Source organism: Podarcis gaigeae (assembly GCF_964106915.1).
Source record: "Podarcis gaigeae genome assembly, chromosome: 6".
Classification (NCBI taxonomy): Eukaryota; Metazoa; Chordata; class Lepidosauria; order Squamata; family Lacertidae; genus Podarcis; species Podarcis gaigeae.
The window spans coordinates 58,418,894-58,440,343 of NC_139682.1; the positions used below are offsets into that span (position 1 = coordinate 58,418,894).

A 21,450-nucleotide genomic window follows, 5' to 3' on the forward strand; every position below is an offset into this window, starting at 1 on the left:
GCCATGAGTGGGTTAATGAGTCGGGTTGCCAAACAAGAAAATGATGGTATGAGTGCTGAGTCAAATGCATTGGGCTATTAATATCTGTGATAAAGGTGCCCAACAGAATGAATAAAGGGGAGGGGGCTCATTGCTTAGGGGCTAACAACTATGGCAGCTATTCTAGTTGTCATGTATAAGGCTGCAATGAAAAGGAATATAGTTCCCCCCCCCAAAAAAAAAATGAAAGGAAAGGGACTGCCGTGAGTATTACTGGCCTTGTAGTATCACAGATTGACAGTTACAACAGGGCTGTCCAGTAGCTCACCCTCCATATGCACATTCAGTGTGCAGAGCAGCACTGAGTGTAGGTGAGCTGCCTCAGGGTTATGGTTGCGCAATTTCCTCCACCATGAGACCAACTTGCAACTAAATCACTTCCACATTTCCATGATGTGGCAAGTGTGGACTTAGCTGGAAACTGTGCATGGAGGAACAAGGTGTTACACAACCACTTCACTACAAGGCCAAGTGGATACAACCAGAGTTTATTGTGTCTGTAAATCTCACGGCTGATTCATATAACCACTTTTTATGCCCCCTCCCCCCTTGCTGCTATGACTGGGCCATTTCAGCAGTCTAACAAAGCCCTGTTTTCTTATTTAGTCTCCACAAAAGGCCATTTTGTGTTAGTTTTGCAATAGTGTGCCAAATCAGGAGCTCATGCACGTAGTTTAACACCGCCATTTTCCTTCCATAGTAACAAAAATGTTACCCTGGATGGGAGAAAATGGTCCTAGGTATGGTCATGTGATGATGGGGTCCTCACAGTCTTCAAAGACTGTCTATTGAAAGCCTGAGTCCTGTTAGGACATTTTGATGTGGCATCTCCTTCTCAGACTCATGTAGAGATACATTGGTGGGGTGAGAATCACAATCACTGAGCAGACCATATACATTGCCTCTTCCATTCACCACCATCAAGTGAACAAATTTCTGAAACAAAGCAATCCTCATCCTTACATGGTACTTAGATTGTACAACAAATATTGCACCCTTATATATTGTGCTTCTTCTAAGTACAATTGATTCCACTTGAATAGCCCTTCCAGACAATTAGTCCCCTAGGTTTTCAATCCCAAAGGAAGCTTTAGCGTCCTTTTTTAATATCTCTCTCTCTCTCTCTCTCTCTCTCTCTCTCTCTCTCTCTCTCACACACACACACACACACACAATACTTTTGTAGCCCATGGAATCACACAACCAAAGCATTTGACCCAGAATTCAGTGCAACTCTTTTGGCAGTCATATCAAAACACATTTCTGTAAATTCTTCCGATCTGGTTCTGAAATGTTGGCAGCAGATATGCACTTTTAAAGAAAGTGGATCAATCTGAATTGTTACAAAGATAATAAAAGCATTTTTTTAAAAAAAAAAATCAACAACCAGATGCCACTTATGTCAGAACTACATAACATATAGTGCAGTGCAGCATATGCTTACAAGTGGGCAGAGGGAAAATGCTCCACAGGTACCCTCCATCCTATACATGCATCGCAGAGAGCTATACAGAAAGGAAAGAAGGGCTCATACACACCATTCATCTAATTCATTCAATTGATATATTTGCTAATATCAGTAACTGCTTATTTGCTTGGAAAATGACACATTCCTGATTCACAGAGCATAGAATGGACTGGATATAAAACAGGGGTGAATAGTGGACAAGAAAACCTGAATAATGCTTTACTTTTGTTCCAAGCAGATACACTGCCAACTTCAAAGATTCTAAAATCCAGGCTGCTATAATTTTTAATATAATGTGATGATGAATAAAAGAATCATAGTCACATGCAGCCTGTCCACAGAGGACATTGCTGCACAAATGAGGCTATTTTCCCTTTAAGACTGGCCATGAATCATCTATTAGAACACCAGCATTTTATCTCCAAGGGTTCCAGAGCTGGAGATGTTAACAGTCCAGTTGATTTAGGAGCCCTTTTGGAAAACAAGACATAAATCTCAGTACAGGAATATGCACAGGATTGAACTGATTCCAAAGACTGTAGTTGGGAGTCCACAGCAATATGCTTTGAATGAATGACTGCAAAAAAACCAATAAAAACAGGAACAAACAAACCAATGCACACAGTGAATACCAACCATGCTGCATTTGATTGTGCTGTGCATTTTGCAAAGGAATTAAAGAACTATGATGGTGGACTGGCTGTCAATAATAGAGGAGGAGAAAATCAAGCAACATCATGCTTAAAACCAGGTTTCCAGATAGCCCCTCTCCATTTGCTTCTCCACCCATTGGTTGTGTGTGTCTCTCAGTTGGCTTAGCTGGAAGGACTAGAGGGCTTGGACTGGTAAACACAACAGCTGCCATAGGCTAGAAGAGCCATGAGAACAATCCTTGTGACCAATGGGAGAGTGCAAATACTGGGAAAAGAAACCTATATCCTCTGACTTTGATGTGCTAGATGCAGGTGTGTGGCTGCCAGGAGGCGCTGGGTTTGAACTGGGAATCTTTGGAATTGTGAACAGTGCTCCATGTGGTGAGCCATGAAACTACACATTACAACTGCTGTAGTAGTTTAGGGCCTAGACTGACTCCATCTAACTACATAAAAAGAGCGGTCCTGAAACAGACCATAGGCCCTTTCATCCAATGCTCACAGTGAGCAACCAAATGCCACCGTAAAGCCTGCAAAGTAGGAGAAGAAGAGCTTGACACACTATCCCCACTAAGGCTAGATATTGGAAGGGATTTGAGGTCTTTCTGGCATGTTTCTGTATCCTGTGGTTGTTATTTGGCCCTGACTTTTGACTCTAGTTGGGATAACTTAGAGGGACTAACTGAGCAAAAGGACAAAATGAGCACATTCTTCACACAGAGCTGCACTCAGAATGGTTATCTCACACCGGAAGAGACTAGAATGGTGGGATGCAGATCCTCTCCTGACACTGGGGCTGCTGCTGCTTATTTGGTCAGGGTTGGGGCAGTGGCAATTTTGGCATGTGGAGGTACACCCATGGGAGTACCAGCTACTTCCATGCTTGATGAAGCAAAGTGGAGAGGACAAAGAGAGAACGCTGAGATAGAGCCACTACTTAACAAAATGCCTTTTAATAACAGCCGTGGTCTTGAGATGCATGTTTTCCAACAGTATATCGATGAGCATTTAGAATTTATCGTAGCTTCACTAACTTGACTGCTTTACACCCTGGAGGATTAGACCAATGCTTCATGTGACCTTTCTAGATAGGAAAAACGTCTTCTTCTTTTTTAACGTTGTGTGTGGAATTTTTTTTAGCTCTTGTCAAAACGAAAGCAATTTTCTTTTGTTCGAAGGGCTACGCCATGCTGTTCTAAACACCAAGATTTGATTTTCCTGTAGAAAGAGAGAAACCAGCTGTATAACGCTTTCAAATTGATAATAATTCATGGTTTTGTACAGATGGTGCAGTATTTTGCCATTTTTATAAAGGGGGAAAGAATCTTTATTTTTCACAGAGATCTGAAACCACATATATTAGCTCCAGTAATCCTTTAAGGTTCTGATCTCACACCAGGCTCCAAACAGTGGTTCCCAGCTTTGCTTATACTTCCATTACATTTGAGACCCAGCGTAACTACCTGCTGTATGCTAATGTCCAGAATGCACTGCCCAACCAGAGAAGGGGGATGTCCACAAGCTACACATGATGCTGATACCTGGGAAATATAGTCTCGTCTCTTGTTTGGGCCTAGTGGCGTCATCACACTTCTGTGAGGTCCGTAAAGAATTAAATGAGCGAAACTCAGACACCAAACAAAATTGTACCCAGCCTCTGTATGTTCTTCAAGCTTGTAGTCATAAAAACATTTCAGCCTTTGAAAAATAAAAAAATGCAACCCCTTCTCATCACATCCCCAACCCAAAATCTGGAAGACTTTATAATTTGATCCAAAGGACTGTGGTTTCATTTTACTTCCACAACAGCCCATTAAGTAGGCTAGGCTGAGAGAGAATGATTTGCTTGATAATTTGTGGCTGAATCATTCCCACACTTCCAAGGCCAACACTTTGGGTACTACTGCACCAATCTGGCAAGCATCATGTTTAAAAATAAGCAGACAAGCAGGCTTGTTGTTGTTTTTGTTGGTACCAATATCCTTCTGTCTCAAGAGACAATGGAATGTGCCTCCAGGAATGCAGTAAAATTGCTGGAGAATTACGGTGCCTGCTGTGGCTGCAGAGACTGCTAACTACAGCCTCCCATGTTGTTTATGCTGTATTAGAAGCAGCAAAGTGACCTCTCCAGAGTACAAGCCTGGACAGTGTGTTTGGAGGTCCTGGGATGCCCAAATGACAAGAATCCCCTGTATGTATGTGTATGTGCAGCATGTGTAAACAGGACTCCCCTGTGTATATATCAACATCTGAAACTGTATTACTGAAGCCTAATATTCTATAGCAGCAAACTATTTAGGACTTTAAGGTGCAGCTACATGGATATCTTACCTCAGATCCCCAACAGGTAGTATGTAACCATCATGGCTGTCAACCAGCTTTCACTCTTTCTGAACTTCTGATGCAGTTCTCAGCACACAAAAAAGCCAAAATGCATTCAAAAAGGCATATTCAAAGCAAATGTATTTGGAGAAATGTGTATTTTGAGAGAAATTGTGGAAATGCATATTTTGAGAGAAAAATCTGTTTAACTGTGGAAGAAAATCTATTTAAAGATACATATTTTAGTAGATATGAAATGCATATTTTGTCTATATGTATATATACATTTTTAATGCTAATTAATAGAGAAACAGGACAGTAAGTACATGTGCAAAAGTGACAGACTGAAAACAGATTGATTCACCAGGCACCCACCCTTCCAGTATACAAATTGGATGGTATTTAAAAGGACACTAGAAGTAAAAGAGACTTAAAGGAAATAATTAGCAGTAATTGAAAATGGAGAAGGTGTATGCTGGCAACATGTTCTGCACGACAACCAGAGATCACTCTGGGTGGAATGTTTAATTCAATCAGTAGAATTCAGCCCCTATTTCCTATCTCCTTCCTGAAGAGTTTAATATGTCTGAGCCCTGGCAAAAAGACAAGAAAATGTACAGGAAGGCTATACACCGCGAGCCACCTAACAAATGGCAGCAAAATGCCCCTTTTGAGGCTCTCTTCAAATGTCAAAGAGAAATCTCCTCAAGCCCAAGGCATCCCTCTCGCCACACACACACATTTTATCCGAGGCTCACAAATCCTTAACAATGAAAAACAGGAGTTTTGTGCAATGAAGCTGAAGTGCGGGGAGAGAGAGAGGGAGAGAAAGAGAGAGAAAGGAGAACCTGCCTGCCAGGCCTGTAAAAGATTATGAGCAATTACACATTTACAGTGCTAGTCAAAGAAACTAATATAAGCTGTGCTGAAGGGCCCAGCATGTGAGCCATACCAGATGAGATAAGGCGCAGCCATTTTCTGGCCTAAATTAAAAGCTCATAATAGGAGATTTTCTTTAAAAAATAATAATACTACAGTTGCCATCCACTTGTAACAAAGGAATTCTATCCCCATATACATACTGACACACATTCAAGGCAGCTGTTATCCTACATATTTTGCAAGGCGTATCTTCTGGGAAACCTGATTTCTCTGTGTCCGACTCATGTGATGGTGGCACTTGGGTTAAAAGGTATGGGACACAGATGTGGATGTGAACAAACAGGCTTATTAACAAAAAGAAGAAGCAGTGTATAGTAAATGACTGAAGGCTGTGCACCTTAGGTTTTCTAGGTGCAGAGTCAAGATAGCTAGATAAGAGAACTGCTGAAAATGGTAGAGGCAGAGAAAGGTGTCTTCTGTCTGTATGACAGTGTTCTCCCTCTACCTGACTTTTCAGTTCTCTGAAATCAGCCCTCACCAATCTCAAGATGTGACTCCCACACTACAACGCTCATCATCCCTGACCAAGCTGGCTGGGTCTCAGGTTCAGATTTAGGGTGTTGCAGGCAGTTCCCACACATAGGGAACCAAGCTGAGGAGGTGCAAAATCAAGAAGATCTATTGAGAAGATCCATTGGGGGGGTGTGCCAACTTTTGGGCTCACTTCAGAAGCCGTATTTACCAATGATTACCAAAATCTGCCCCTGCTGGGTCTCATAGGAATTGTAGTTTAACAGCATACAAAGAGCATCAGGTTCTGGAAAGCTACCATATAGGTTAGGATTTACTTTTTACCGCAAGCGAAACAAAACAAAAATGAGAAGAATCGGGACAATTGGAAATTGCAGAGTCAGGAGAAAATGAAAGACAAAGTCCGAGATTGGTTACATTACGCTCAGATTAAAGAAGTTTTCAAACTCGATAAAAAGTTAGGATTCCAGGTGGAAAAATCGAAGTTAGAAACGGAATTGTTAGAGCCTAAGACTAAGGTGCTTTCAAGAATGTATAACTTGCTGTTAAAATGGAACACACAAGATGAAACGGTTAAATCGGCTATGATAAAGTGGGCACAGGACATTGGGTATAATATTATGTTTGAGGACTGGGAAAGGCTGTGGACTACTGGGCTGAATTTCACTGCATGTAATGCTTTGAAAGAAAATGTAATGAAAATGATATATAGATGGTACATGACCCCAGTCAAACTTGCAAAAATATACCACTTGTCTGATAACAAATGTTGGAAATGTAAGGAAAATGAAGGAACGTTCTTTCACCTTTGGTGGACTTGCCCTAGAGTGAAGGCTTTCTGGGAAATGATATATAATGAGCTGAAAAAGGTATTTAAGTATACCTTCCCTAAGAAACCAGAGGCCTTCCTTTTGGGTATTGTCGGCCAAGGGGTGCTAAAGAAGGACCGAACATTTTTTATGTATGCAACAACAGCAGCAAGGATACTTGTCGCTAAGCATTGGAAAACCCAAGATCTACCCACACTGGAAGAATGGCAGATGCAACTGATAGACTACATGGAACTGGCCGAGATGACTGGCAGAATCCGAGACCTGGGAGAGGAGACGGTAGAAGAAGACTGGAAAAAATTTAAGATTTACTTGCAAAAATATTGTAAATTGTATGAATGTTAAGCAGGATGCTTGATTATAAACAACTTGGCACCATTGAAACAGACGAAGTGAACTATGAAGATAAGTCAAATTCAAGAAAAAACAAATTTTTAGATAATTATTAGGCTAAGTTTAATGTTTTAAGGAGTGAAATAAACGTATCTAAAATTCAAGATACAACATTGGAAAATTAGATAGTAAGGATAGATAAGGTGATAAATTGCTGGTTTAATTTTTATAATTTGGAACGCAGGAGCGGGAGATGTGAGGAAGTCCAAAGGAGATAAGAAAATATGTTATGATATGTAATATTTTTGCTTGCTTTTTATATTGTAATCAAAAAACCCTTAATAAACATTATTTTTAAAAAAATGAGAAGAATCTTCACTGGAAAAAATGGCTGTTGATCTCCAGAGGTTTGCCTTGCACATGAGAAAAATACTTAGGCATAATAATGTCTTCAGAGATTACCTTCTTAACAGACATTCTTTGAAGAAGTACTACATACCCACATATTTGTATGCTAAGCATAAGTTAAATTTCCACAAAGCAGGCCAGAGGTTGTGGGGTTGTGAGTGAATGGAAGAGAAAGCAGTACTGCTCAACACTACACATAGCTGAAGGGATTCCTTCAGGAGTAGGTGAGGTTAGTCACTTCCCAATATATAGGTAGCTGCTGGTAACCACAAAGAAGAGGAGAGCTGAGGCAGGAAGAAGGTCAGGATGGTGCAAGTGCAGCAGCAGAGCCAATCCAACACTCCTGCCATTGCATTTGCACTGTGCTGACTTCCCCACTGCCTCACTCCTCCTAGCTGCTGGCAGTGAGCTCCACATTGGGAAGCCAGGTAAGCAATGTCACCCTGCCAACCTCTACTGAGATACTGAGAGGAAATTGTGTGTTTATGCAAGAACAGGGAACCTTTGGTGCTCTAGATATTGGGCTGTATCTCGTGTATCTCTGACCATGCTGGCTGGGTGTTATGGAAACTGGTCCAGCAGCATCTGGAGGGACACATTTCCCCACCCTTGTGCATGTGCAAAGGGGCATTTCCAGCATTGGATTCAAGTGTGTGGTGTATATTTTGATTCCCCCCCCCCCGGGCCTGGTGAGTTATCTAGAGCCCCCCCCTGAAAAACCCTTGTCTGGTTTAATCCCCATCAAGAACAACTGCTGTCGGCATTCATATACTGCATGGTAGCCTGGATTGCTTGTTGTAATACTGAAAGCTTTTGCTCAGAGAATGTGCACTCTAATCCAGAGCAAATATATGCTGGCGACTCATGGTCAGAGTATTTGCAAAGGAGAAAAAATGAATAAATGTGGAATTTCACCCTTTTTAGAAGTACTTGCACTATACATTTATAAGTGCTTATTGCCCTGGGCTCCTTTGGGAGGAATGGCAGGATATTAAATAAATAAATAAATAAATAATAAAATTAAATCTGTTTCCTGATTAACTGAGGCTCTGTTTAAAGAATTAATTGGCTGAATATCATGGTCTTAGGGAAAAAGCCCAAGAAAATATTTTGATTATTCCCAATCCTTTCATTTTCATAATGAGATGAACACCTCACTGATTTTTTTTTTGCAAAGTCTCTGAGCCCCCCCCCCCAGCTCCCCAATGCTGCCACGCTGTCATGAATCCTGATTTATTTTAGCTCAGTGAGCCATTCAGCATTATGATGTGGTGTGTGTTTGAAACAGCAGATACAATTGATAGATGCAGAGTGAGCTTCCAGCCTCTTGCCAGCTTTGCTTCATATTTATGCTCAGGAACGATGGTGAAATTTACATAAAAGAATTTACTCTTGTCCAGAAAACAGCTCAGTCAACTTCCATTCTTTACTCACTCGAAAAATGACGAGCAGTTCTGAAACTGGGCCAAGGTGGTGGGGGAGCTCGTGTAAAAACACTCCAAATCATAATTCAGCACTGGAAATTCCAGGGACATCATTTTTCTGCTTCCTTCTCTGCACACCACTCACATGAAAAGGGTCTATTGTGATGCCTTGCTTCAGATATGACCATGGCTGGCACTTAATCAGTTTTCTTTGGCTGTGGGTGCACCTCAGAATTTGCTCTTTTAGTTTTCAGATTTGGACTTCACCTTTTCACCCAGTTGGGTTTCCAACAGCAATAAAATGCAAAGTACAAAACAGCAATCAAAGGGCATAAAAACCAGCATATTTATTGTGGCCATAATGAGCCAGCTTATGAGGCCAAAGGCCTGCCAGCAGAAGGTCACTGGAGACAGGAGAGCTCAATGGGCTTCCCAGAGCCTGGGAACAGCTATGGAAGAGCAGGAGCAGCTCACCAGTGGCAGAGCCATAGCAATAGCCTTCCAGCAACAGCCACTTGCTTACAAGGCAGGGCGAAGTAGTGGTGTGGTCAGGGCAGAGTGGATAGATCGGTGGAGACTACCTAGTGCTCCCACAGTGGGCCATGCAGTCATGGACTCTTAGTGAGTGGCACTGATACCTGCAAGATCACCTGTACCAACACTGCTTCTGCCCAACAATTAAAAGCACATAGCAGGTGGCCTAGTCTGTTTTGCATCACTCCTAATGCAACATGCTGACTCTCACTGTACGGCATAATGGTTAATCTTTATTTGTGTGGATCAAGTGTTTTTGCCCATAAGCTTTATGAATTTTAATTTATTTCATTTCATTTTTACATTCAGTTCCAGGTTGCTTGCGAAGGTCTTTCTTATACAGGGGAATCTACAGGGGAAAATCATCCAATGAATAAGCATATCATTATAACACAGTTTTGAAATTATTGGGTGTCACAGGGGTATTTGAGAGCACTTCACAATTCACTTTTCTCCCTTTAAGGCAATATCTAATTGGTTAAACAATTTATGTTCAATGCAATAAATGGGAAACTGAGTCTATCGCCACCACATTGGATTCAAGTTTCACATTTGACGAGGCTGCTGTGATTGAGATTTAAAGCTTTCATTTATCTCAGCAGGATGAAGCACCCTCCAGTGACTATTAGTAAAAAGTGTATTTTTAGGCATTCATGGGAAATAGTCGATTGAAGTTCAGCCAAATAAAGAAAAAGGTGTGAATTTCTTGATGTCAGAGTAACAGATGACTTTTTGTATATATGCAAAATGAAAAAAAGTGGCAAATATTAAAAAAAATATATTTGCTGCATGTTCTGAACATGTATCTATTAATTATATTTTCCATATGATTTATATTCTGGTTCAAAAGGTCATATGTATTCATTCAGAAATGTACAGAAAAGTCCTGCGCAAGGGGACCATCAACACTGCTCATGCAATGTGATTCCCTCTATCCATTGAACTGCAAAGGAAAACATATATCAATACTTTTGTCAGAGTCTCCATGCCTGAAGGGAGTTTCTATATTAGACCATAGCCATTTAAAGTGTCTACCTAAATAACAACAATAACAATGTAAAATAACTGGAATTAATACTAGTGGAAAATAGAAAACGCTTTTAGGGCCCTTCTAATGCTCTTCCAATTAACTTCTCAAATATTTCACTAAGCAGTTTCAGTGTTTGACCCCATGCATGGCTTGCCACCATTTTGCACTGCTGGGTTGTTACATTCCCGCCTTCTTGTCCGTTGTCCTCCGGAACCTGCAGACCAGCTAGACCAACAGCTCCAGTTCCCATCTATAGCAACATCTGGAATAATGAAAGATTAAAATCAGGGTTACTGTAAAAGTATTACAGATTTGGTGCTGGCCCGGTATCAATCTTCCTCTCTTCTGCTAGTTCTCCTTATTTAGGTTCTGCACTAGCAGACATCTTGGATATGGTGAACGTGACCATGCATCAAAGTGATACATTTAGCTGTGAGCAAGACGGGTTTGAAATTGATAACTACACCTGAATCTAAAAGACATTTCTTTATCACACACCATGCTACTGACTCATTTAAAAATCTGAAACATTATTCAGGGTGTAGTAGCTTGAGAACTTACTTCATACAGGTGCCTTCTCCAGATCAATTCATAGCATGAACATGGAGACTAAGAAATAACCTCATGATAACGTAACCCACCCAACACCTTAAAATGGCCACGTAAATATTTATAGTCAGGCAAGAGGTACAGGTGGTTTACATGTGAGGTACAGATGTTTGCATTAGAAGGGGGAGCTCTGAAAGTGCAGATCTTCCAGTCTGCAGCAGATACATTTCTTCAAAGGTGTCTTTCCTCAAGAAGGAGGCTGCCCAGCCCTGAGCACTGGGGTGCCAAAGAGTTCTCGAAGGCACCGATCAAGCTGCCTGTCAACTGACTCAATCCACACTTCCAAAGATCTCTTTTCAGGTAGGAGCCTGACGACCATTGCAGAGGGATGCCTTTAACAGCACAGGCTGGCAGTCAGCTGGCTAGATCTATACCTTGAAAGGTCTTCTTCCTATGGAAGGAAGTTACCCTGAGCTGGGAGGGAGAAAGCAAGAGGGGGCAGACTAGTAACAAGCAAAGGAACACACAGTTCTAGGCAATCTCAGGATTTGTACAGCGCAGGAAAATCAACCAGGTGGTTGCAGACCACAGATCCCACTATCCTTGACCATTGGCCATCCTAACTGGGGCAGATGGGAGTTGCAGTCCAAAACATCTGGAAGGCATCTGGTATAGTGCATGTCAATGCTTTCAGAAGAGCATTAGAATGGAGAGATGCACCCCCTCTCCACCCACAAAATATACATATTATAGACTTATATTTTACTTTGGCAAACCTTCCTAGATGAGTAAGAAAAGGATAGGTAGCATCCAAATTGCTTTGGACAGCTTAAATATAAAGCCGTATGTAAATACTTCTAAATAAAAACAAACAAATACATCATTCTGTAGTCATTTTCTCCCAATAGTTGGTTCTTTTTCTTTATATAAAAAAATCCTTTTAATCTCTTACCTGTCCTTAGTGTGTTTTCACAGGCAAGACCCCGATGTCCCAGGGGGCATATACACTCGCAGTGAGTCCCTGAAAAACACAGTAGGTAGAGTCAACCCATTCTTCTGAACCCATTTTATATATACACACAAAGCCTCAAGAAGCAGGTAAAAAAAATTTGTAGTGCAGAAAGGGTGGGAAGCAATCGGCACAGTGTTGGCTCTTTCCCAATCCTTTATAAAGAGGTGGCAGTAACAACACAGGAAAAGCTGACCTTGTACTTCTGCAAGAGGGTTGTAAATGGGAGTGCTCCTCGCCCTTATCTCAGTAGGGTTGAAACTATGCTTATCACGAACACTAGTCTTCAACTGGTTGTTCAGGAGCCACTACTAGACTGAAGCCTGATCTGACAGTAAAGAAAAAAGAAAGAAAGGGGTCCCTAGTTGCATGCTTCAGTTAAAGGTGGGTCTGGGTCCCAAAAGGTTGCTGATCTCGCAGAACTTATGATGCACCAAGCCAAATGCAACCCACCACCAATGCCTACAAGGGTCTTGGTGAGCCTCATGTTTTGCCAACAGGTGATGTGCAAGACCCCTGAGACCCTGGAGAGCAACTGCTAATCAGAGCTGGACAAACAGTGTGTCTTGATATCAGACAGTTCACTCTCCCCCCCCCCCCCCCGTCTTTGCACTGAGACTTATTGGGTAGCTGCTCACAGTGCCGATCATTCTTGATGTACCGATACCCTTACAAAGTATGAAGACAGCTTCATATGTCTGAGTGACTCATTTTATTACAATTCAAAAATTACTTTCCCCTGTGCAGTGAAGCCAGTGTCATCTTCAAAGCAAGAGCAGCCCAAAACGTGAGCGGGGGTGGGGGAAGCGCTCAATGCAGAATCTCTGGTGATGATAATGATAACAGTCTTTAGCAGTTGCAGATGGCATTTCATCTTCCAAGAGCTGGGAGAAACACTAATTAATGGCCAGAGAGCTAGTCAGCTTGCTAAGCTTAGCAAAGCTATTTCCGAAAGAGATTTCAAGCAGATTGCAACTTTGTGTTTTATGCATAATTGAGTTGGAAAAGCCTTCCTAAATGTAAATGATTAAGATTACATTCCACTTGCCAAAGCGGCACAGTCCGCTATCTCGCTGCACTGCCCACGAAACAATAGTGACATTTAAATGAATATCTCTTCTTATTATATTCCCTTCGTGATATTTAATGGGAAAACGAAGACAGCTGGGGCAAAAGCACACTCTCTCCTGATCAGCGATGTGGGGCATGAAAGGGGAGAGGCCAGATCTTACCTTTCAAAAATGCATTTCCATTGCCCTGGCACTGACTGCAGTGACAGCTACTCGTTTCCTGTTGGAACTCTTCCAGGGCACGCCTCAAGTTTTGTTTCAGAGTATTTGCATTTGCAAAGGTGGTGGCAGTTGCTAATTCATACAGTGGCTCCACCTACGTTGAGAGGGGAGAAGTGGTAATATACTTTAAATTAAAAATGTTTTTAGAGTGCATTGCAGTCATCCAGTCTTGAAGTCACTTGAACTACGTGAACTACTTGAACTACTGTGGTCATGCTTTCCTTGTCCAGAATCAGCCATAGTTGTCGCATCTGTCACAGCTGGTTAAAGGCACTTCAGGCCACTGAAGTTACATAAATTCAAGTTTTGGATTATAACTTCCATTAGCACTGACCATGCTGGCTGTGAGCCTCAGACCCAGCACCAGTGTTTGCTCAGGTCTGGCACTGACCCCAGGGCTCAGAAGAGCCTCTCATTGGTCTGAGCCAGATGTGCCACCCATCACTACTCTCCCCCTCCAAACCAAGTGGTGGGTGGGCATCAGTGGCACCTTTGAAAGAGAGTCAAGCTCAGCTTCCCTCCACAGTCACTGTCTTCAGAGTTAATACTTGAACACTACATTCATTATATCCACCCCTCACAATCAGATTTTAATAGCTGTTGTTAAACTAGAGTTGGGGGACCTTTTTGGGCCAAGGTCCATGCTCCTGTGATGGTAATCTATTGGGAGGCCAACTTGCTCGTGGGTAAGGTACAAACCAGCTTTCACTCTCTTTCTGAACTCTCCTTTCTCCCCACAAGTGGAGAAGAGATTGCTATCACCAGAGGTCTGCATTGTTAGCTTACAAGGGTCTTTTGAAATGAGGCTCAGGGCTACATGCAACCCAAGGACTACAGCTTGCTCACCCTTAGGTTTCAATCCAAAGATGTGCTAATGGAAGGAGACCAGTAGAAGGTGATTTTTGTATCCCTTCCTCCTCCAGAGTAAACACTCCAGAATAGGGATGGAACAGAAATTCAACTCAGTTTTCATTTAAAGTTTAATCAATGAAATTTTCACTTTCCAAAGCAAAAGTGTAGTCATACTTCAGAATTCGCACATCCAATTTTTGCAAAGCAGTTCTCCAAATAAACAATGTTTGTATAAATGCTTATATACGGGGAAAGTATGCATAAAAATGAAGACATTGGGGGGAGGGAAATAACATACAAAAATATATTTGGGAAATTGCTTGCAAAAATGTTAAACCTGCATATAAAGTTGTGTTAAGAGAAATTTGCACAAGAATGCTAATGAATTTTCATGAGGATAATTGCACATTGCTGCAAAATGTGGAGAACTGAATTTATGATCAGAGAAATGTGAAAGAGGGAACCAAAATTGACAGATCCTCCAATCTCTATTCCTGAATTGGGTGGAAAATGCTTTTTTTAAAAAATGGATGAGGACACCTTCCATGAGAGCACCCAGCCCTTAGGAGAGACATGGGAGCTCCTTGGGGAAGTCAGGGCACTGTAAAGTAATCTTCCACTGACCGCTTATAGTCATTTTTCTGGTTAGAAACTAAAGTGAAATTTAATTGATCATGTCTTTTCTCTTTCAATCATATAATCAAATTTATTTTTCCATCTTGACTACATCACAGTTTCAATTTCAATGTGAAAATTTGAAATTCACATACTTAAATTTTAGCAAATTTGTACAAGCTTTCCTCAAACACATTTCAGTGTGTCAATATAGCATTGTGATTGCTTTACATCACCTTCATCTGGATGATTTCAGGGTTGTACTGAACAGCATCTCCCCACTCTTGCATCAGTTCTGCAGTGGGCAGGTCTTTGTAAGCAAGTGTTGTTATATATTCACTTGCACCTCCACGAACAAGGGCGACAAAGTCCTCCACAATTTTCCTTTCTGCTGTGTTATCTGTAGAGGCACAATTAAACACATCAGTTCAGATTACGTGTGCATCCGTACATGAATATTTATCATCTGATAACTGTAACATCAAGCAATGATTTAGACAAGTGGAAAGACCTCCTGCATACAAGGCTGCCGACGGAATGCCACCCTTCTTTCTAATAATGAACACAGGATGGCAATAAAATCCCCTGATGATAAAGCTTCAACATGTTCTAGTGCAGGTATCTGGAACCTTTGGCGTGCCAGATGTTGCTGAACTACAACTCCCAGAATCCCTGGTAATTGGGCATGCCTTCTGGGGCTGACAGAATTATAGTTTAGCAACATCTAGAGGGCCAAAGGTTATCCACACCTGATCAAGTGTTAGTAGTATAGCACAGCAGGATAAGGCAAGGTAATTTTTTTTAAATTAAAAAAAGGGCCCATCAAGACTTCTCCACTCTTGAAACTTCCCCAACCCCAACCTGAATAGCACAAGATTCCTGCACCAGGTTGTCCAGAAATGTGAAGAGGAACACGCCACTTAGCAGCCTGGGACACTGCAATGTCCACTCGTATCACCTTAAATTTAATATTGGTAAACTGCTGATGGTCCTTTTTCTGTCTTCCTTTTCTCTTTCTTCATTTGTGTTATTATTTTAGTATGTTTTGAAGGATATATACAAAAGGGCTGCTATTTTCTGTTTCCTATGTTTGTATCAACCACTAAAACATTACAGCAGCCCATTGTTTTTCAATGGACTGGTACATTTCAAAATAAAATACACTTTTTACAGAACTGTCTCCTTTAAAATTCACGTTTTATCAACAATTGCAGTCACATTTTAACAAAATTGTTTCCTTTTTGAAACAAGTATTTTGTTCATGAATGAATTTTCTAAATTAGCGTATGGATTGTTCACATTCCTTGACCATGGTTCACTTACCTCCAATTTCTTTTAAAATGGCATCACAACCTGCAATTGATATCCCAGCCGATAGATAAACACCATAAATATTTCCACCAACTTTGACTCCGTGATTTGTACAAGACTGGACATCGCTTAAAGAGTAGCCTTAAGGAGAAAGAAAGAGAAAGAGAAAGGGAGAGAGAGAGAGAACACAATATTTATTAAAAGAAACAAGTTTGGATCCAAAATCTGTGTGAGTGTATGACACTTCCACTATCAGGAAGAATGCACCCAACCCCAGCTGCTCCGAGTGTCTCCTGACTCTCTGGATCCATGTCGCTGGGAATTGCAACAGAGACAAAAAATGGGAACATGGGAACAAAAGAAGCTGCCTTATATTGAGTGAGACCTTTGTTCTATCTACCTCTGCACTGTCTACAATGACTCTCCAGGATTTCAGGTAGGTAACAATCCCAGCCCTACCTGGAGATGCTGGGGATTGAACCTGAGACCCTCTGTATGCAAAGCAGATGTTTTCCACCACTAAGCCAAGGCTCCTCCCAATTGGCGCTGGGTAAGCAGAAAACAGTGGGACACGGGTGGCGCTGTGAGTTAAACCACAGAGCTTACAGCTTGCCGATCAGAAGGTTGGCAGTTTGAATCCCTGTGACGGGGTGAGCTCCCGTTGCTCAGTCCCTGCTCCTGCCCACCTAGCAGTTTGAAAGCACAGCAAAGTGCAAGTAGATAAATAGGTACCGCTCTGGTGGGAAGGTAAGCGGTGTTTCCATGCGCTGCTCTGGTTCACCAGAAGCAGCTTAGTCATGCTGGCCACATGACCCGGAAGCTGTACGCTGGCTCCCTCGGCCAATAAAGCAAGATGAGCGCCGCAACCCCAGAGTCAGTCACGACTGAACCTAACAGTCAGGGGTCCCTTTACCTTTACCTTTAAGCAGAAAACAGCTAGAGAACACCCCAGAAGGCCATATAAAAACAGGTGCCTACCTGTCTACTTGGAAGGAGGGGGAGTTTAACCCATTTCTCTACCATGGTCTTGATGGAATGAACCCTCTGTTCCTGCTATTTCCAGTGGGAGGAAAGCTGTCATTAGCACCTGTTGTAAATAAAAAATATGCTCTTTTCCCTTATGGGGTATCCAAGAGCCCGTATAGAGGCCTTACATACGTTCCCTATTGGTAGGAGAAAATAACAGAGGCCAACCAGAGAATATTGAGAAGCAAAGCAGCTAGTAAGCTTGATCTTTATTAATCTGTTGCAACAAGGTGCTCCCCTCACACGCAGGAGAGGAAGAGGACCCCCAAAAATGCTGTGCAAGGGCTTATAAAGACTTTTGAAATTCCCATCCTCTAGATCAAGACCACCCCCAGAAACATTATGCATTCATCACAGAAGGGGTGTAACCTAAGACCACCCCTCAGATACATCCCAGAAAAGGCGGTCTGAAACAGAACATTTGCATGTTGTTTTTCTCCTGTCCCAGTTTATCTCCTGTCTGGCAAGTTAGCGTACTTGATTGGATTGCCTGGGGAGCCTGGCCATTCTTTTGTAGTGGTAAAATACTTATTTCCTGGGCCAGGTCACAGGCTTACACCTTATTCATATCTTAAATGTGTCCTTAAGACAGGATTTGTGAGGAAAGAGACAATGGGGAGACTTTTCCTGTTTGACCTTGCAGAGAAAACATTTGGTCAGTTTAGGAATCAAAATGGTTCCAGGTTGGCCTTCCTGTGTTGATCTATGTATGTGCGGTTATGAACATTGCCATATATCTAAGACCATAAAATTCCTATCACATACCAATGGGAGCTTTCTCCCCTTTGCAATTAGTGGGGATGGAGTTTGTGCATGAGGCGAACAATGACGAGTTAAAGCTCCCCAACTATTTGTTAAACAAACAAAAAACAGCTGCACAATGCCAAAGTATGGAATAAATATCACATCTACCTTGGCCCTTAGAGAAAGACTTGGGCTACTATCTATATATCAATATCAATATCAATATCTATCTATCTATCATCTATCTATCTATCAATCATCTATCTATCATCTATCATCTATCTATATCTATCTATCTATCTATCTATCTATCTAATCTATCTATCTATCTATCTATCTATCTATCATCTATCATCTATCATCTATCTATCTAATCTATCTAATCTAATCTATCATCTATCATCTAAACATACACACAATGAAGGATAAATTCTTCACTAACAATAGTATTCTATACTATACTATACTATACTATACTATACTATACTATACTATACTATACTATACTATACTATACTATTCTATTCTCTCCCTCCACAGCTGTGTTTCCAACGAAAATAGCACCCTTCACAAAGCAATCATGCTTAGATTGGGGTTGGGGTGGGGGAACTTTTCATAGGTTCTAATGGGATTTCTATGCTGGGGTGTGCAGGGCTGAGGTGGAGAGGCCACAGACTAGATGTGTCATGGCCCAGATATGGCCTAAGGGCTAGTAGTTCCCCATCCCTGTCCTATCCTCTTGCTATCCAATAAATGAGAAAACAGATTGCATGAGATTGGAAACACTGAATCTTCATGACCAGGAATTTTACAGCTTCCCATCTCCTGAGCTCCCACATCCCCCGAAAACTCCCTGGAAAATGCTGCAGGACTTCCAGAGCATCAGCCACTAGAGAAATGCTGGTTGCACAGAAGTGCTTTGTTTGTGTGCATGGACTTCTCTGGATCCGAGTCACTGCATGTCATAGAGAGGAATCCAGTAAGACCTTCTACAGACAGTTTGTCAAGCTCCCGTTGCCAATGGGTAAACAAGAGACTGAAGCTATTGATTAACAGCCCAAAGCTCTCTTTGTTCTACACAACAAACACTAGCCCTTGTGAAAGCACCATCCATCAAGCAGTAAGAGCAATGTCAGATAGGAGAGTCGTCCCAGTAAATTATTTACCGCTCCTCAGAGTCCTACGATCTGTATGCTTACAGAAATGGAGAGGAGTGGCACAACTAGAAACCTTAGAGAACCTACAAGATTGAGAGGGGGTTAGCTTCAGATTTTATCAATGGATTTAGCCACTTTATTGTTCTTGGAAAGTGTTTCCCAGCCATTTTCAAGTGGTTGAAAAAATACTTTAACAGTGCAACCTTATACACCCCTGTGTGCACAAAGTATGTCCCACAAAGTTAAATGTGGCTTCCTTGCTGGTACTGGATTGTAGCTTAAATGACCATCATTTCTGTGATGCTTATAGGCCATAGTCATCATACAGAAGCAACAAAGGAAACACGAAACATTGCAGATATTTCTGCATGATACCAACCTATGTGACAATAATTATCCCACACTAAATTTCCACTTATTACTTATTACTTCCTTGTTATATATCCTGGGATTTCTTTTTTTAAAAAAATCACACCTTCAAGTGGTTTGCATTGATCTAAAATAATAAAAGCAGCAATATCAACAATCAGACACTAAAATGTAAAAACAAAACAAAAAGGGTAAAAGGGTAAAGGATAAAGGGACCCCTGATCATTAGGTCCAGTCATGGCCGACTCTGGGGTTGCGGCGTTCATCTCGCTTTATTGGCCAAGGGAGCTGGCATACAGCTTCCAGGTCATGTGGCCAGCAGGACTAAGCCGCTTCTGGCAAACCAGAGCAGCTCACAGAAACGCCGTTTACCTTCCCGCCGGAGTGGTACCTATTTATCTACTTGCACTTTGACGTGCTTTCGAACTGCTAGGTTGGCAGGAGCAGGGACCAAGCAATGGGAGCTCACCCCGTTGCGGAGATTTGAACCGCTGACCTTCTGATCGGCAAGTCCTAGGCTCTGTGGTTTAACCCACAGCACCACCCGCGTCCCAAAAACAAAAACGGAGTTAGTATTAAAACCTGGAGCTAAAACAACAGAACAGCCTGGCAGAATTAGAAGCTTTTTAGACTTTCCAGAAAGGCCAATTATATGCATCTGTCACACCTCCTTTGGGAAAGGATTCCATTAAAGAGAGCTGGAGCCACCACCAACATCTTATGAATGACAATTTTGCCTTTCTTGGTGGCCGGTCCTGTAACCTCATTACTTCATCTCAACTCTTGGGGGTGAGGGAAATGAGTACTGTATACAAGAAGGAATGGCGTCAGATTAATACCTTCCTTGTTCCTTAAGGGACTAAATATCAACATGACTTGTTACATTGCCTTTATTTATCTTGTTTCATACTCAGGAATTAAATTCTAGATTAAAAAATTAAATAATATATATGCAAGTTTCCAAGGCCCCCAAGGTAAATGCACTGAGCTACAAGCCAAATGGTTAGGCCTTGAAAGTTCTGTGTCAAAATGATAACCAGGTCCATTGGGTTCGGGAGTCTAAGATAGTGGGATTAGCAGCATCACACATAATAATAGCAAATGCTCAGATCAGACAGATGGTTTTAAAATCTGAGCAAATAATAACAAACAAAGTCACCAGCAGAAAGGTACAGACATGTAATCACAAATATTTGTTGCTTTCTCATTGCAAGAGCCTGACAGTCAGCATCCAGCTAAATCAAACAAACAAATCTCTTTGCAGGAAAATGAATTAATCAGGTAACTATTGCTTTACTCAAATATGCCACCTTGTGTGATGTCAAATACCTATGCTGGGTTCAGAACATTGTTCTATGTCAGCATAAAACAATCTGGTTTGTCTACAGCCGTCTCTGCCCACATACCTGCACTTTGAAGCTGCTCATCATTCAAGATCAAAGTATATTCATAAATTCCACCAAGGGTAGCTTCAGTAATGTAATGTGTTCCGTAGTCTCTGTAGAGTTCTCGATATTCCCCATAGCTGTACTCTAAAGGCAAGTGAAGAAGTCTCTGGAAGAACTCATGGTGAAGCATTAAATTCTGATTCTTCAGTTTATATTGAGCAACTTCCAGTTCGGAACGGGCATGGATAAATTTTCTAGACTAAATTGAAGCAAATGTATTCAAATGAGAGATAGGATCTTTGTAAAGTCTTCCACCATTGCATTGCAAGGCCCCCATATATATTTATACATCCATAGATATGTTTACAACAATCTGTGTTGCTGCTTGTATTAAATACATTTTGGAAAATATGAAAAATATATCACACTGAACCTCAGTATGAAATAAATGTACAGGTGATGATGAAGATGCTTTGACTGATTTGTTACCTTTTACGTTTGTTTCAAGGTGACTTATAAACCACTGCAAATAGATTTTAAAACAGTACAAAAACAACTGAAAATAGGTTTTAAAATGATACAACACTGAGTTATATGGTAGTCTATGGACTTTGTGACAAAGATACCCAGACTCGTGTCTAAGCCAAAAATATGAGAAAATGTAATAGCAGAGTAACCTTCAAG

General features: G+C 41.4%; 1 protein-coding gene and 1 long non-coding RNA gene across 2 annotated transcripts in view; both read right to left on the bottom strand.

The window, feature by feature from the left end:
- Nucleotides 1-1,061: 1,061 nt before the first annotated feature.
- LOC310846392 lies at nt 1,062-4,733 on the bottom strand. Its single transcript, XR_014565267.1, has 2 exons — nt 1,218-4,733; nt 1,062-1,187 (listed from the first exon to the last, which is right to left on the bottom strand). It is a non-coding gene; the product is annotated as an uncharacterized lncRNA (long non-coding RNA).
- Nucleotides 4,734-9,637: 4,904 nt separating this feature from the next.
- Nucleotides 9,638-21,450, bottom strand: part of C8B (complement C8 beta chain) — a 30,138-nt gene continuing 18,325 nt past the window's right edge. Inside the window, exons 7-12 of the mRNA XM_083742747.1 lie at nt 20,785-21,025; nt 16,095-16,223; nt 15,008-15,171; nt 13,245-13,398; nt 11,956-12,024; nt 9,638-10,716 (exon numbers count right to left, since the gene is read on the bottom strand). Coding sequence (XP_083598873.1) covers nt 10,571-10,716; nt 11,956-12,024; nt 13,245-13,398; nt 15,008-15,171; nt 16,095-16,223; nt 20,785-21,025 — 903 coding nt within the window. The 3' untranslated portion in view covers nt 9,638-10,570. The remainder of the gene's footprint in view (nt 10,717-11,955; nt 12,025-13,244; nt 13,399-15,007; nt 15,172-16,094; nt 16,224-20,784; nt 21,026-21,450) is intronic.